The sequence below is a fragment of the Xiphias gladius genome, chromosome 15 (genome assembly GCF_016859285.1).
Source record: "Xiphias gladius isolate SHS-SW01 ecotype Sanya breed wild chromosome 15, ASM1685928v1, whole genome shotgun sequence".
Classification (NCBI taxonomy): domain Eukaryota; kingdom Metazoa; phylum Chordata; class Actinopteri; order Istiophoriformes; family Xiphiidae; genus Xiphias; species Xiphias gladius.
Window position 1 is genome coordinate 26,627,004 of NC_053414.1, and position 17,409 is coordinate 26,644,412.

Sequence of the window (17,409 nt, forward strand, 5' to 3'; positions counted from 1 at the left end):
CTGGATTTTGAAATACATGGCTGTGCGTCTAATACACGTTGCATTATTGGAAATGTAAGATCCAGTGTTTTGGGAACCTGAACCATACCAGGGACTAAAAGTTGGCATATCTAACTCTCTACTTATTCAATCTTGGCCATTCTTTTTTTAATCTGTCCCTCACAAGACCACCAATTTTATTGAAAGTGACGTAGTAAAGTGCTAGAGTACCCCTTTAACTACATGCATTGAGAATGAAAAGACTGCATGATTATTCACAAATTTCTTTCAGTCAGAAATAAATAGAATAAATAAATCTACAAAACCAAACGTCTTGTTTCAAGTATTTCAAAAGTATATTATTGAATTTCACCACACTGTCTCAGGTGAGATTTGATTTGGATTTATAACTTGGGAATACAAGTCAAATCTTTGGAAGGTTTTGACTCAGTGATTTGATACACCTGTGAGTGTCATTGTCTGTGACAGTAAAAAATGAGCTGACTGTGTACACCGAGTCTGTAAAAATGGTTTTGAAGGCAGCGAGTGTGTTTATCGGTAAACAGCTCGTAAACTGAATGGCCTGTACGTGTACTGCTGCAGCAGCCCAGCCATAAAAAGAAATCCTTTTTATTCTCGTACATTACAACTGAGCATTAATGAGTGAAGATCGAGAGAGACCTTCAGTGGGCTCTGAAATGGAAATATGAGAGGTCACTAATCCAATGACAGAGATATATGCCATTTGATGTTGATAGATGCCTTCAGGGTATGTTAGGGCTTTGCCTGTATTGGTATTTTCAGTATTTCCATTGAGGTCGTGGCTCATCTAGCAAATCACTGAGTGGAGGGTTTAATGCAGAAAACTGAAAAATAAAAAACAGTTGCAATCGCGGAGATGCAAGAGAAGATAGAAGTGGAAATGTGGTTTGGCCATGGAAATCTGGGGCAGAAATTCTGTGCGTCAGCTGGAAGCTCTGAGGTTAAGGTTGTGGCAGTTCGTGGGAAAAAATATGGAGGATAAGACCTACCAGAGAGTATGAAGAGCCTCGTAGATTTGTTTGGTGAAGCCAAGGTTTTTGAAAGTGAATGTATGTGCAAGTAGCAGTCATTTCTTCCGCCACAACATATCACTTCCTCTAACTGTATAGGAAAACCTTTGCAGGTTGGGGGTGGAGGGGTAGGGGGGCAGTTGATTTTTTTGCCTTTACAACTTTTTTTGCTCTCAGTGTTGTCTCTCGAGCTACATATACGCTTCCCTTTCAATATTGGTGAAGGTTGATGGAGCTGTGCAAAATGAAAGGAATATCTGCAGACACCACGCAAGGCTGGGAAAAAATGTGTTCTTGGGTAAAAAAAAAAAAAAAGCAAAAACACATCCTAGCACTGAACACCTTAAGACAGTAAAGTAATACAGTAAACATGCCAATACAACATTATCTATCAGATACTAGATACAGATATTAGATACAGTAGAGAGTATCTACTAAGGAAACTATTAAATAAGTTTAAATTATTTAGGATTAGTGCATTAATAATACAGAAGCACATAGCATTTTATTTGTTTTATTACCATTACAACCAATTTTATCATAATCTGTTATTTGCCAGATTGATGTAAATGCATATTAAAAATACAGGAAATAGCAAAACAGTATGTATATAAATGCTTTTAAAAAAATCATTTTATTTTACTTCCTTGTGTCCCCTCATTTCTGAAACCAAACGCTCTTGTGCAGTGCAGAATGCAAGTCAAAGTAATATCCATCTCTGACTCCCATTTGAAATTCAGAAGTAACACGCCTGGCACAAAGCTTTCCATTGTGATGCTCAGCTGCTTTTGATGGCGGTAGCTGTCTGTGGTTGGGAAAAAAGAGCAGCTTTTTTCTTTTGTTTTCTGTGTTGATTCAATGGAGCGATGCTGCTTTCCAATGACTGCCCTCCCTGAAACATTTTGTTTAGTTGTGCAGTGAGCATCATGGTGGTTTTTTTTAAATCACAGTCAGGTTTTACACAGCTGCCCTAAAATAAAATAATCCCCTAGAGGGGAACATCACATCTTACATCAGTAACAGTCTAAAGAAACAGAAAAACAGACTTTAAAATCAATGAATTAAATAAAACATTAAATAAAAGAAAGACTTCAAAAGTTGTATACATAATTGACATTACACTAATTAGGCCACCTACAAGATTTGTGCATTGTGCAAATATAGTCTCTCCGAGCACTTTATTAAGAACACCATACTAATACTGGGTAGGGCCTCCTTTTGCTTTCAGAACAGCTTCAGTTCTTCGTAACATGGATTAAACAAGATGCTGGAGATTCTGGTCCGTGTTGACTTGATTACATCACATAATTTCTGCTGATTTGTCAGCTGTACATTCATGTTGCCAGTCTCCTGGAAGTAGCCATTAGGAGATGGGCGATTGTGGCCATAAAGGGACAGACAATACTCAAACAGGCTGCGTCATTAAAATGATGATTGGTTGGTATTTAGGGACCCACAGTGAGCCAAAAAACATTCCCCACACCATTACAATCACCAGCAGCAGCCTAGACTGTTGACACATGGCCGGTTGGGTTCATGGATTCATGCTGTTGACACCAAAGTCTGACCCAACCATCTGCATGCTTCAACAGAAATCCAGATTCATCAGACCAGGTACATTTGTCCAGTGCTGGTGAGCCTGTACCCACTGCAGCCTCAGACTTCTCCTCTCTGCCGACAGGAGTGGAACCCCGAGGTGGTCTTCTGCTGACCTGTTTTGCATTCTGAGTGTGTCTGTGAGGATTCTCAGTCATCCAGGTCATGGTATTTTTTAAGTGCTATGCGAAGTCAACTGAACTTGCTTGAAGTTCTTGAAAACGATTTGCCTCTCATCCGAAAGGCTTCTTCAGTTCTAACTGACTATTGGGGAGTTCCAGCTATTTATCCTGGGTATTTATCCTCATCCTCTCGGATGAGAGGTGAAACGTCTTCAAGAAATTCAAGCAAGTCCAGTTGACTTTGCATAGTACTTACAGAATGTGCATTCTGAGATGCTTTTCTGCTCACTGCAGCTGTAAAGAGTGTTTATCTGAGTTACTGTAGCCTCTCTGTCAGCTCCAACCACTCTGCCCATTCTCCCCTGACCTTTCTCATCAACAGGGCATCGCTGTCCACAGAACTGCTGCTCACTGGATGTTTTTCACACCAATCTGAGTAAGCTCTAGAGACTGTTGTGCGTGAAAATCCCAGGAGATCAGCAGTTTCAGAAACACTCAAACCAGCCCATCTGTCACTAACAATCATCCCAAAGACAAGGTCACTGAAATCACATTTTTACCCATCCTTCTCTTTGATGTGAACATTAACTGACCTGGATCTGCAGGATTTTATGCATTGAACTGCTGCCACATGATTGACTGATTGGATACTTGCATGAATAAGCACAGGTGTCCCTAATAAATTGCTCAATGAGTGTATAAGTGCAGATGTAATGAGACATGTATTGCAACTCTACAGGCCTCATTGAGGCAGAATTTTGATCTGTTAAGACTTACTCTACAGGTTGCTAGAGTCTACCTTAGTTAAGATGATAAGGCATGGAAGAGTGCTGCTCATTTATTTTCCTCACTCCCATTTCTAAATCAACATGGAATCAAACCAGCCTCTCAGATCACAGCTAAAATAACTAAATCATGGCTACATACTGTACGCAATATCTTACCAATAATGGAAAAATGATTATGTTGATGTAATGTGAAAATCCATTAACTGTGAGTACAGAGGAGGGGAGAACTTTTATTGACTGATCCATTAGTTGCTGCTGCACACACGTGGAAAGACTCAAGGGAGAGAAAGTGTGAAAGGAGGAGAGTGCAGAGTGCAGACAGATTGACTTTTCTCCTGTTTACATTTGCCACACTGCAGTAGTTTCCCTCAGGCCTACACAACATAATGAGACAGTAATCCGGTCTTCCTTAAAACCCTTGTGACCTCCTTTAACGTCACAGGTCGCACTGTCAGCCAACTACACTGGGGCAATAAAGCTATATCGAACAAGAGATGAGCTTCCCTGTTTTCTTGCATATCTCTTCTTATCCTTTACAACAACCTTGTGATGGCACTTTTCTTGCAGTCTTCCATGAGAACAGTGGAGTCTCAGTTTTTATACCCATTCATTTCAACAGATCATTTAATAATCTGTCCATCTGTCTGTCCCTCCATTCATTCATATGCTATATAAGCCTCTGCAACAGTTTAACTACATTATACCAGTGATGATGCTGCTTTAATTCTTCTTGTCTGTAAATGTTTGTAACAAAAACGGGTAGGAAATGTCTCTCTTTTGTGAGACCAGAGGTTAACGTCACAGAAAGAAAAGCCACTCTAACTTTTTACCTCTTATAAGATTTTTCCACTAAAACAAAGATACTGTCAGAAGAATTTATACATATCTTTGAATGATGATGGTATCATTAATAAGGTCTATTCAGTTCTCTAGAGCTTTACTATCAGACAGTGGGGGAGGCTGGGGCCAGTTGACATTACATTAATGTACAAATCTATCAAGATCAGTATCAACCGAAGGCTCAAAGTCTTGAAATTTGTAGCTCTACCTCTTTTAACACCTTTGATGAATTAGTTCTAGCCAGTTGTGACAGATTAGGACATTTTCCTCTTATGCAGGGCATTTCATGTACGAGTTTCCGTTTAAAGCACTGCCATTTTAAAATAGCGATTATTTTTTAAACCTAGAGCCACATGACATTACATGGTTCCACCTCGAAAACCAAAAAAGAAGCTGGAATAAATGTTAATTAATTCACAACACATACGCCTATATTATTTTTAAAATACCTCAAGTTTAGAACGACGTGAAAAACACAAAAATATCACCAGCCAAAAGGGGCAAAACAAGAGGCCACAGACCACAACACTGATGGATGTTGTTTGGTGTGGTCAGAAGTGTGTCCTGTTGCACAAGTAAAGGCACCCAGCATTGATGTAACTACTGACACACGCTATAGTACACTTCTACTTCTAACTTGTTAAGTTATTCTTTAAATTTGTGAGCTTTCATCAAATCAAATGTGTTTTAAAAAGTATATTTTGTGAACATCTAAAAACACTGGCTTATATCTTATTTTGAATCAAAGGCCACGGATACTGTACAAGCATAGCAATGCACTATTACAATCTTGGCATGCCTGTGGAAATACAAACATACAGCACATATTAAAAAGGAGGCATACAGAGAACATAGTAAGAAAGACAGTACATTACTTCTGAACTACTTACATAAAGCATCACATATGGGACACCGTACGGATAAACAAACAGCTCTCAGGAAGCCTCCCCCTATTCAAACTAAAGCCCAGTCTAATAACACAGACACACTGCCTGAGGATGCACTGGAAGAACTAATCACAACTAACTAACAACAGACTGCATGCACGCACTGCTGTCTGACTGTTATAGTAACAGAGCAGTCTGTCCAAGGAGGCTGCATAGGATGCTTGTCCCTCTTCCTGGAGTAGGAATGTATCCGTGTGTTCGGAACTTACTTGACTGTGCCATCTTCCGTCTCAGAGGCAGGAGGCACAGAGCGTTTTGTTTGGAATGATGTTACTTAAAGAAGAATGAATGTAGAAACCCGATGCATCCTGTATTCGTTGGAAACAATGGGAACACTCTCTACGTAATGCAGGAAATAAGGGAACTGACTTGATTCATTTTACCGTCGTAGATCAACCGCAGTATGTTGCCACCCATTCAGAGGTGGGCTCCGTTTGACAGTGGCTCTTTACTGCTCAGCTTGTTTTGGCCTCGGCTCGTTTCACTCCACCGACTCTCAAAGCTTTTGCTGGCTGCCACTCTCGCCCATTATGCAGATTCCCCGTCACACCAAGATTTAGGGTCGCCCCATGTGACACTCCTCAACACCCTCACACACAAACACACAGCGAGCTGTTATTGTTTATTTTCACCTCATTAGCTAATTAGTCATCCACTCCATCACTGTGGGTGCACTCATATCTTGGCTGTCACTCGATAATTGCTGGAATATGTTGAGACAACATCTAATCTCGACAGGGGTCACTGGGGAGATGCAGGCTGAGGCCTTTTTTCAGCTCTGGCTGAGATGAGACACTGAGGGTTGAGGGAGCCTGGAGGTTTTGTGAATGTTGTGATGGTGGCAACCTTGATGTGAGAGAAGAATCTAATTCCTCCAAGTTTCAGAGGGACAGTGACCTAAAGTCATTGTGCGTACAAATTTTATGTGGTTACAGTATCCTTCAAACGATTCTGATCGCTTACGCTTTTGTTGAAGAAAAGTGACACTTATAGGTTTCTGGTGACTGAAGGGTTAGGGAACATACCCATCTACGGTTCAATTCTCGGCCTGGGAACCCTTTTTTGCACATCATACCCCTCTCTCTCTTCCCTTGTTTCCTCTGTCTCACTTTAGACTGTCAACTATCAAATAAAGGAAAAAAAAAAAATCCTGATGAAGATTGGTGCTGTCTAAATGTGGCTTAAAGAAAAAAATGTGATTAGAAAAGTCAACTTCCAATATCAAAATCAGAAAAACTTCTTTGATCCGCGCAAGAGTTGCAACATGTTTCATTACAACTGCTCAGCACTCTGTTAGGAAAGAGGAAGAAAATAAGTAAAAAAGTAAAACTCCTATGAAATAGTAATAATAATAAATACACAGTAAGTGTATAGAAAAATGTACAAATGCAAATGTGCAAAAAGTAAAAGGTAACATGCGAGGCAGAATCACAAAAATGCAAAAATGGGAACGTGCAAAGTAAATAAACTAATTTAACATTAAATTAACCTTAATGTGCAAATATAAATTGAATGGAAACATAATGAAGTGTGGGTCATCACTAAATTGACAGTAGTTTAACAGCAGAGTACTGATGGAGGTGTGCAGAAAGGGGAGGAATTGTATAACTGGATGGCCACAGGAAGTAAGGACCTCCTGTCGCGTTCAGTTGAGCACTCAGTCATTCTGAGTCTCTGGCTAAAAATGCTCCTCTGGCGAACCAGAGCACTGCGTAGACGTTGCTCATGATGAAGAGGCGTTTTGACAGAATCCTCTTCTGCATTCAGAGGGTCCAGCTCTAGGGACCAGAACCCCAGGACGGAGCCAGCCTCTGAATCAGTTTGCTGAGTCTGTTGGTGTCAGCCACCCCCAGGCTACTACCCCGGGAGACCACAGCATAGATATGTTAGGGCTTATAACTTAGGGCTACTAATGCAGTCAGCCGTGGGATGGGTAACAAATACTAAGCTTGCACTCAATTACAAAAAAATTACAAAAACTAAATCTATAACACTTGGGTCAACACATCCGTTAAAGGCAGAGCTACACCTTAAGTTGCATGTGAAAGATGTGCCTGTTGAGCAAGCTCAACAAATTAAACTTCTCCGTACAATGCTGGGTTGTAAATGATCATGTTTAAAGTATATTGACATGAAGTTTCTATGATTAAATGCAAGGCAACAGGTGGTCATGTCATTATTCTCATTGCCTCATCACGACTGTTCCGTGGTTGCCGACAGGATGTCACGAAGCAGCGTGCTGTAACACACAAGAGTGTCAGTCCCACTATTTAGTTATAGTACAAATATTCCTGTTATTATGTTGTTGGAAATTTTGTGGGTAAAATATCAATCTCACTTAAGTTATGAACCATTGTAATAATTGTTCAGTTGTGTTCATTTGGACACACAAGACACTTGACATTGTAATATGTAAAGTATTTTATTTTTTGAGCTATGAGTTGTTAGCCTCTGTGGTGATGAAGCTAATGAGCACCTTAATAAATGAAATGAAACAACTAGGATTCAGATATATGAACTCGTTTTATTTGGGCTTTGAAATAATGAAAACACAGTACGAACATGTTTCAGGATTGCATTTCAGGAGCTTGATGACGTGGACTAGATTCTATGACGTTATAAAATAAATTACATTTATTACCTTGCAATTATTGTCCTGCCTTCTATGAGATACACTCTCCTCACAGTCAAAGCCTTTTGTAGACACAATTTACAGCAGCACTGGTGAAAGAGAAACAATGCAAAGAGTGTGGTGGCAAAGAGGAGACATGCTACCTTCATGACCGACTGGCATTTTTTTTTTTTGCCTCATTGTTCAGTGTAAACTTCTTGATGAGGCCTAATAAACACAGAAGAGACAAAAAGGAAGCACAGTCAACAAAATTAAAGTTCACTGAGTGAATAATGTGCTCGTTAGGTCCAGCATTTCATGACTTAATCAGCATTTCTTGAGGGATTTGGCGCCGCATGAACAATGTTGGAAGTAATTGCAATAATGGCGTTGATTAGATTACAGGAATTAATGTGTGTGGAAGAATATTTAAAGTCTGTTTTATTAAACCAATGGGTTGACTGAGTCTTTGCAAATGATGTAAACAGCAGAACTGGAATTTATCAGTTCCATCCACCATTGTGCTCTCCACGCCCACCTCCTCAATTCTTCAATTTTTTCCTTCTCACCTACTACTCATACCCCTTCTCTTTAACTCATGTAACTTTATTATTTATTATTCTTTTATTCTTGTCTCCCTCTTTTGCTCTCCTATGCCCTAAACCACGTACATCCTTTTCCTCCTTCCTTTCCTCTCCTCTCCTCTCCTCTCCCATTTTCATTGTCCTAACTCTTTTCCCTCCAGGTTGTCATGGCGGTGTGTACCAGAGGAAGCTGTACCGCGATCTCATGGTCAACTACAATCGGCTGGAGAGACCCGTCCAGAACGACTCTGCACCCATCGTGGTGGACCTCGGCCTCACGCTGCTACAAATCATTGATGTGGTGAGGGTGTGTGTGTGTGTGTGTGTGTGTGTGTGTGTGTGGGGGGCTTTTGTGTGTTTCCATCTCGCTTTAAATGTAGAGTACAGAGCATGCTTGAGGACAGAGGGAAAAAAACACGGGTGTGTATGGAATTTGTTTTTGGAAATCAAAAGAGAGAGCTAAAAAAGTGAAGTAGAACAGTCTTTGTGAAACTTTTTTCAAATTGAATGTTTTTTCGGAATTTTTTTGTTGTGATTGTGGCTAATGCACATACCTTGTGTTTGAAGTTTATTCCACCCAGGCTGGTGCATCTGCTGCTAGCTAGCTTACAGCTAACGTCACACTGGGTGCATAGGCTGCTTGGGCCACGTCAACATGGTCCAGTGCTCAAGTTTGTGTCAATGATACCAGGCATAAATTCACTTGGTTTTCCGTCTTTTGTTCAGATTAAGCAAATTTAATATTATGTTAATGGAGCTTTAGACGTGTAGGTGGGAGCAGTTTGTTCTTTTTTTTATTTTTTATCTTTGGACAGGACCAAGCTAGCTGTTTCCCCCTGTTTACAGTATTTATTTATTCCTTTAAACACTTTATGTAAACTCTCCAAACACAATACCTGTGTTTCTTCTCTCATGTATAGCATTTGAAGTGGTTTCTTAAAAGAAAAGCTTTCAAAACATCAGTTCTTATCTGTGTGTCCACCATTTTACACCCACAAACACACACAAAAACGTACCCAGACACACAGAAACCCCATTTAGCTCAATGTGACCACAGTCCTCCCTTTCTCAGTCATTCTTCACTCTTTCTCATGTCAAACCCGCAGCTCTTAAATTGACACTTCTGTGATTTGGGTAGATTTTCTGTCATATCTCATTTTATGTTTTGTTCCTTCTGTGTTTGCCCTGCGCTTCATCATGCATTTCCTCCTGTTCCCCATCTTGTGCACCTACCCTCACACAAACCCACACACAAGCTCTTGCCTGTTAGCCCCACCACATAGCCAGAGCACTCATCCAAAAAACCCAAGCCGACACCCCATCACATCCCTGAGCCAGCCCTGTCACAAGACGTGTACGTCTCCTCATGATAACTACATGGTGGTAAGAGCTCCACACTGGGCTGTAACATAGGATTCCTGTTCTATTATTAATATGGTCAAGTCTCCTACAGCACATATGAAACAACATTTTAATGTATCTTCTCAGCTTGCAAATGACAGACTGGAGACAGATTCAGGAGGCGTGGCAGTCTGCGAAGAGAACATATGGTAGTCTTGAAACAGGATGCGGCAAAACTATGTCGTCCTTTATTTTGACATTTTCTTTTTAATGTTACTAATTTGCTCTTGAAAATTAACAAAAGGTGTTGTTCTCAAATTAAATTAATATGGTTTTACTCATTAAGTTTTTGGATGAATTGATCGGATTTCTTTGGAAAGCAGCCTCATACATTAGCCATAAATCTACAGAGACCAAAGACAAACATACATTTGTTGAATATATGTTGTTGAATATGTTTTCTTAATTTGTGTGTTTGCTATTTATGCATTGTTGTTAACTACACAGTTCACTGACTCAATTCATAATGGATAAGCTGGCAAGACCATGTGAATGAATGCTTACTGGGCAGTTGTAAATAATGTAAAGCGGGTTGTGTTTGTGTGTGCATGCCTGTGTGTGTGTGTGTGTGTGTGTGTGTGTGTGTGTGTGTGTGTGTGTGTGTGTGTGTGTGTGTGTGTGTGTGTGTGTGTGTGTGTGTGATGTGGCCTTTGATTCCACCATCTGCTCCGAGGTAACTCTCTAACCAGGGAACTGGGGCAGGTTGGTTGCTACAGACTGGGTTGATCACCATGTGTCCACTGATGAAATGTAACTAAGTAACTTTACAGTTTAACATCTTATATATATTAAATACAGTATGATGAGCTTATAAAAGATAATACATTATTATATGTTAAACTACCCAATGTTATATAAAATAGTTAAAACTAGCTCCACCTCAACCACTGACAACATTAAAATGCTACTTACATATAACACTCACAGTATGTACTTTTACTTCAGTCACATTTTCAATGCAGGGCTTTCACTTGTAATGGAGTGGGGTTTTTTTTTACACTGGTGGATTGCTACTTTTACTTAAAGCAATAGTGCGACATTCTGGGAAATGCAAAGTTGTGAACACAACATTGACATATCATCATCTTTTAAGCTGATACGGTAAACTGAACAAGCCGTTGCTTATTTACACATTCAGGAGTTTCAGAGCATTTAGTGTTTATTTGGAGTCATGTTTCTGATGATTTCATGACTGTAGATCTAATATTCACTCTCTTTTAGCTCTATTTGTGGTCTCTATCAAACTCCTGAGGAAGACATCTTTATCTTTAGCTGCTAAATGTTTCACTGTGTCCACCAGTTAGACTCCAACTGAATACTGCCTCCACCACTGCCAAGGTCACATGTAGGGAGTCAACTATAAGTCGAGAAAGACAGAGAGAAAGAATCAAAGAATCAAAGAAACAAACAAAAAGGAACATGATGATGATAGTGTTACTTAAGAACTCCTGATGAGTCTTCCTGATGAAGATTCACAGGACAAGAAACATTCCTCTTAACAAATGGTGCTTTGCACAGCCTTTTTGGCAGTTCTCTGCTTGTGTGCACATTTGATTCTCTCAACCCCAAGACAGAAAGTATATGTAGAAAAACACTTTTCATTGTCTTGATGTTAAAGCAGGCCGTGTTGAGTCCTTCCTGCAGACACTTTTCTCTTTTTTGGTGCAGTAAAAATTCAGCCGTGTCTGTTGAACCGTTATAACCAGAGGGCATCTTCTTCATCCTCCACATCACAACGCTCCGTTAAAGACCTGTTTTTCAAGATATCGATAATAATTAAAGGTGAAGCCAAGTGCAGGAAGCACTATAGAGAATTCTGAGATATGATTCATGATTTCAGAATTTCTTTTCTTCACTGTTTGTTGATTGAGTATGTTTGAAACACTGATCCTCTGATCTAGATTGAAAGACCAAGATGTAAGAAGCTATCCTATTGTTCCCTACTTGAGATAACTGGGAATGAATTCCATAGATGACACACAGTTTGAGGGAACAATATACTGTACATATATATGAAAACATGTTTTTTGTCCTGGACCAAATTGTGTCAGATGACTTGCAATAAAATACAGTTAAGAAGCTTTCACTGAATGCAAGTGTCCATCAATCCCTTGCCAGTCTGTCTAAAACCAATCAGAGCAGATTTATGAGGAGATTAGAGTGTTTATAGAGGGTGTGACAGCGCTGATACTGCCCGTTGCACCTGAGCGAAATCCCACAAAACATCACAAAAGAGAGGTCAGGCACAAAATAGAGCGAACAGCGACCTTGAAGCAAAGCCAAATCTCCACGATTGTGCGCTAGATTGCACACTACAGGGACAGAAAAATGCTGCTTTGTGAAGCACACAATGGGAGGCTGCTCCATTTCAGCAGCGGAGAAAGGAGGTTGTTTAAAAGAGGAACAGATCAGAAAGGACAGGTGGAGATAAGATTGGAGCGTGGAGAAAGTTAGGGAGGAGGTGAGGGGGAGGGGATGAGAGAAAGGAGCGATGACTGTGTGAGGATCGATTTTCACTATAAGAAATAAGAGCATTGAGTTTGCTTTGCTTCTCATTAATGACACAGACTTCAAGCACTTTCTGAAGTGGCTCATGTCTCTTTATAATAATGGTACAGAAAGTTTTTGGAATTCTATGCACTGTAAGAGTGTCTTATATAAAAAAAAGTTTCATTTCAAGGGTATTTTCACTGAAAGCAGGTATTAAATATCTTTAGAAGAAGACGACTAGAAGAACATTCATATTCATTTTAGTGGACATTCAACTTGTGGTAATCCTAAACCTGAGTGTATAGTTTTTCAGTGCTTATAATTTCCATTGCATCACTTTCCAAGTCAAAAAATTCCTTCCTCAGAAGCAAAGGGTTGAAGGATACCGGACAAAGAGAGGCCAACAGATACTAATTTTTTTCAGGTCATGAAAGCCTAATTCCCCATAGGAGGAGGATCAAATTAAGAAGCTGAGTTGATCTTTTCATCCGCACCTTCAGTCGGTTTCACGCTATTCCACTGATTGACAGCTGGTGGCGATAATGTGCCAACAAACATAGCAGGTCAAGTTTAGCGGGGAAATGTTTCTGTGGTGGAACTGTTAACAACTCACAAACATCTAAAATGTGACAAGGGATCATAACAACAACTGTTTTTGTGTAAGAGGTCAAAAGCCAAAACAGTTGGAAACAGAAAGCGTGTCCCAGCCAGATTCATCACTTTTTTGTGTCCCCTGGAAACACGTCATTGTCGTCTGTGCTATTTGCCGCGTGCTTGTCTGTTTGATTGTGTTGTGTGTATTTGCAGCGCATGTGTTATCAACTTCATGAAGTTGTTGTCTCAATTTGCATGTGTTTTCTTAAGTTGCAGTGCATTGAGGTCTCTCAAAAGCTACTGAAGTTTTCTCCACTACGCCTCATGAATATAAACAATATGTTTTGGAGAGAAACACTGAATTAAAATGTAAATTCTGCATGTTTATAAGGGCATCTTTAACTTGATAAATACCAAGCCTTTTTAGGTTAATCGCTTCTACAAACTCATCTTATGAACGACCACTCCTTTCCTTTAGAGGTGTAGATCACCCAGATTTATCCACTTTTAGTCTTTGTGAGATGCAGGTTTAGTTGAATGATCTATCACAATTATACAATAAAGAAATAAATACCAATGCAGTACAATAAAATCAATGTTTTTACAAAAATTTAATGATCCACATTTACACAGATATATCCGGCTAATCGTCAGCGACTGTTTGAAACTGTAGTGATGCACTGAAATGCATTGGCAAGCATATGCACACATTTGTCCCCATAAATGAGGAGGAAAATATTGAACATCTCTCAGTATAATGCAGTACGGATCAACAGCACCAAACCTGCAGCCTCCAAAGTTACCATAATGTTTACTCAACACCTCTCTAGAAATATTCTACAAATAACTGAACTGGGTTCTGTGTACCTAATAAACTGGCAGAGGGTGATGAGTGCTGATGATGGTTCCTAGTCTTCACTCATCTTGCCTTTATTTCCAGAACAAGCTGTTATAAATAACAAATCGATCCTCCATATTAACACTGTTTAGATGTGATATGGTGTCTAAAAGAAATGTATGTTGCACGTTGGTGCAAGAGAGGCTTATGCTTTATAGTCTAATTTAATGTAATGACATCAGCTGAAAATGCAGCTCTATACACTGATACCTTAATCAGAAAGACCTTTTCTCTTCCAAGACCTTTAAATGGACCATACTGGTGATTGAGCATGTTTTAGAGCAAACTACATATTGTGCATTTCAGCCAAGCATTTTCAGAGACATTAATTTGCCCCCTGGCTCCCACGTAAAGCGCTATGAGGCCCGTATTTCAACTACCTGGTGCACAGCTAAGTCTAAGCACAGCCAGATCAAAGCACACTCCTCTGTGAGGGTCTCAGGGAACAAGTCAGATATGTCCTGTCCTGAGAGCCAAGTAAGCAGCATGAAACAAGCGAGAAGAGTATGAAACTTTATGATAAGAAAGAAAATTATACAGTAGATAAGGTCTGGCGAGATGAGAAATAGAAAGAAATAAAGGGAGCAAATTGATTTCATGATTTGTTTTTTTTGCCAGTGCAGTTACATTAAAAGAAAAGTTTTCAAAGGGTTGATCTGGCGGTGTTATTCCAACATCAGTCATGGGTAGAAGATACCGTGATAAGTCACTTCAGTGGTTTTATGGAAATAAAAAAGGACTAATCCACGAGGGCACACAGAGAAGTGTTAGGATGATGTAGTAGATGCTGCTGTGACTCACTATCACTGTCAAGCAGTTTGCACATTTTCCACATGTGTCGGACACACAGCGTACCGGTGTGTTTGTTGCTGTCATGCGGGATTCTGCAAAACCCAATCAAACAACACACTATAAAAAAGTCCATTCATACCCACTTTTTCTTTTCTCTACTTCCTTGTGCCTCTATGTCTGACTTTTTTCTATTTTACTTGAACTATCGCAGCTTCTGTGTGTTCTGCTTCTCCCCCTGTCAATCTTGATTCCTCTCACTCACATCTCTTTACGTTTTTCCTTCTCTCTGACCATTTGACCATGAGCTGACCCTTGTGCAATATCCTAAAATGCAGCCGGAGCCACTGTATATTTCTGTTTTCATGACGCTGATAGAAATTGCTGTAAACTAATCTCTTTGTTGAAGAGCCCCATCCTTTCTGCTCAGTGTCACTGTCTGCTTCCAGCACAAACTGCTGTTTACCCCGTTTTGTCTTTTATCATTGTTGTACTGTTTATGTTTTTGTCTAAAATGGCAAATATGAACTCTGTTGCAATACGTTACAAGAATCTCATAAAAGAGAAAAACGCTCATTGTCATTCAGAGAGCACGTCAGCTCGGAGTCATCTGCGGTGCAGTTTGACTTCCTTGCTTACTGGTCTTATAATCTCACCTCATGGTTACTATTTATTTTTTATTTTCTCTCGCCCGGCAGAATATTTTCAAGCCATGTCTACTGTTTGCTGATTATTCTCTCTCTCCTCCTGCTCCCTTCCAGGATGAAAAGAACCAAGTGTTGATCACAAATGCCTGGCTGCAGCTGGTATGTCTCCTCTCCAAGCACTTTTTGTGTGATCACTGTGTGATAATTGTCATTTAGTATATTTTTGGAAGGTGTTCGTGTGCGATGTTTGTGTCCTGTGTGCTCTGCCATCCATATTTTCAGAAAACTGTTCACACCTGACTGCTTTTGAAGGCACAGACCCAGGTACAATTTAAAGCTCCAAGTAATAACCTTTTTTTTTGCTACAGAAATGGTTTCTTTTTTAAAACAAAGGAAAAGGAAAAGTTAATACATTTCAGTGACTCGCCGGGGCCTCATGTGACAAAATGTAAAATACAAGCCTGAAGCTTAGGTTGGCCAGTGTCAGATTAGTTTCAATGCTGGCACCTGTTTTCTCTCCCTGTGATAAAGGTAGTGACATCAGGTTGTGTCACAAGATACTTTGTGGATTATTTATTATTTTGTTATTTAAAATAATAGCATGATATAACTTTTATTGTCATCATTAGCTATATCACTCAGCGATTGGGATAAAAATATCCCAGTGAGCCAACAAATAGACAATAGGCTTTCAAATATATACTGTATCTTTCAAGACATTTCTCAGACTCACAGTAAGTTCATTGCTTTTTGCTTTAAGTCTTTATATTTTACATCTAATTTACTACCAGTGACGTGCTGAGTTTGTTGTTTGTGCCAATTTACCACTTGCGAAGCCCTGGTGGTTTCTCTGCCTGTCAAGCTTTGTGTTCCTGGCACAGTTCACAGTGATAACGGTGGCAGATTTACCATTGAAATTCATGATCCCATTGGCTTTTTGCCCAGGGAACCACGGTCATGCTAACTTCTGGGTTGACATACAAAAACACATCATCCCTGCAGCACTCTCCTATCAATTGTCAGATTCCTAACAGCATCCGTGTACTGCCATCTAAGCATGTGGAAAATAGGCTACGCAGCTGAGCTTCAGCAAATCTATCCCATTAAAGACAGTTGAATATAAGTTCGTAGTATAAAGAAATATGCATTACAATGCTCAGTAGCTTGAGGAAAATGTTATCAGGCCAGTCAGGTAGGAACAGCCTCATTATCACAGCAGCTCCAGTCAAAATAGCCCATTAAGGATGTCACAGCGTACACTCAGGCAGGTTGAGTTGGCTGCTGACTGGCTTACAAGTTATGAATGAATCAATTATTCAGCAAGCCACCTCTTTAATACTGGCATCCACTTGGTGTAATGGCTTAAGGGGGCTTTGCAGATCCAGCAGATTTTGAAGGAGACCTGAGAAGTACATTAACTAGCTCACAGACAGTCAGACATGGAAGGGGCGGGTTCACCTCCCCTACATGGAGGAGGATTTTAGGATTATAGGTTTATCAGGCAATGAATGCCCCACATCCCAATGGATGGGATTTTACGTGGTTTTAACTGTGAGAATTGTAATGAGCTTAAGTTTACTAAGAACTGAGTATTAACTTAGTGTCCTCCTCAACAGCCAGCTCTTATGGCTTATTATGCTTTATCACTCAAATGAGCAAAAAAAAAAAAGTTTCAACTATATTTTAAGATTTCTGTCTCAGATATTTCTGCCTCCATCTCAATATAATGTAGGTGAATGGAATTGTTTTTAGTACAGACTATTTTTAAAAAAACCAAAGTAATGTGTCTCTCCGGAAACCGTGCCTTTTGATAGTCGACACATCATGCTCTCAGAGGTTTTCGCTGGAACTACTTTCTATTGAAGCTCTTGTTTACAGTCAGGTCTGTGGGTTATCCAGTGTACCAGGAACATTTTGTGGAAAGCTACATACATTCTAGCATTGCTGTGAGCACCATAAATGAAATTTTATCCACCGCCGTTGTTTTTGGGCAAAAGCAGAAATCTCTGAGACAGATATTTCAAAAATCCGTAGCACACTCTCATTCGTGTGAACGGGAAAGTGGTCTCAG

The 17,409-nt window shown here is 39.8% G+C and overlaps 1 protein-coding gene across 1 annotated transcript in view; it reads left to right on the forward strand.

Annotated features, from left to right (window-relative positions):
• The first annotated feature begins 2,551 nt into the window (after positions 1–2,551).
• Positions 2,552–17,409, forward strand: part of LOC120800819 (neuronal acetylcholine receptor subunit alpha-7-like) — a 34,071-nt gene continuing 19,213 nt past the window's right edge. Inside the window, exons 1-3 of the mRNA XM_040147189.1 lie at positions 2,552–2,645; positions 8,681–8,820; positions 15,453–15,497. Coding sequence (XP_040003123.1) covers positions 2,552–2,645; positions 8,681–8,820; positions 15,453–15,497 — 279 coding nt within the window. The remainder of the gene's footprint in view (positions 2,646–8,680; positions 8,821–15,452; positions 15,498–17,409) is intronic.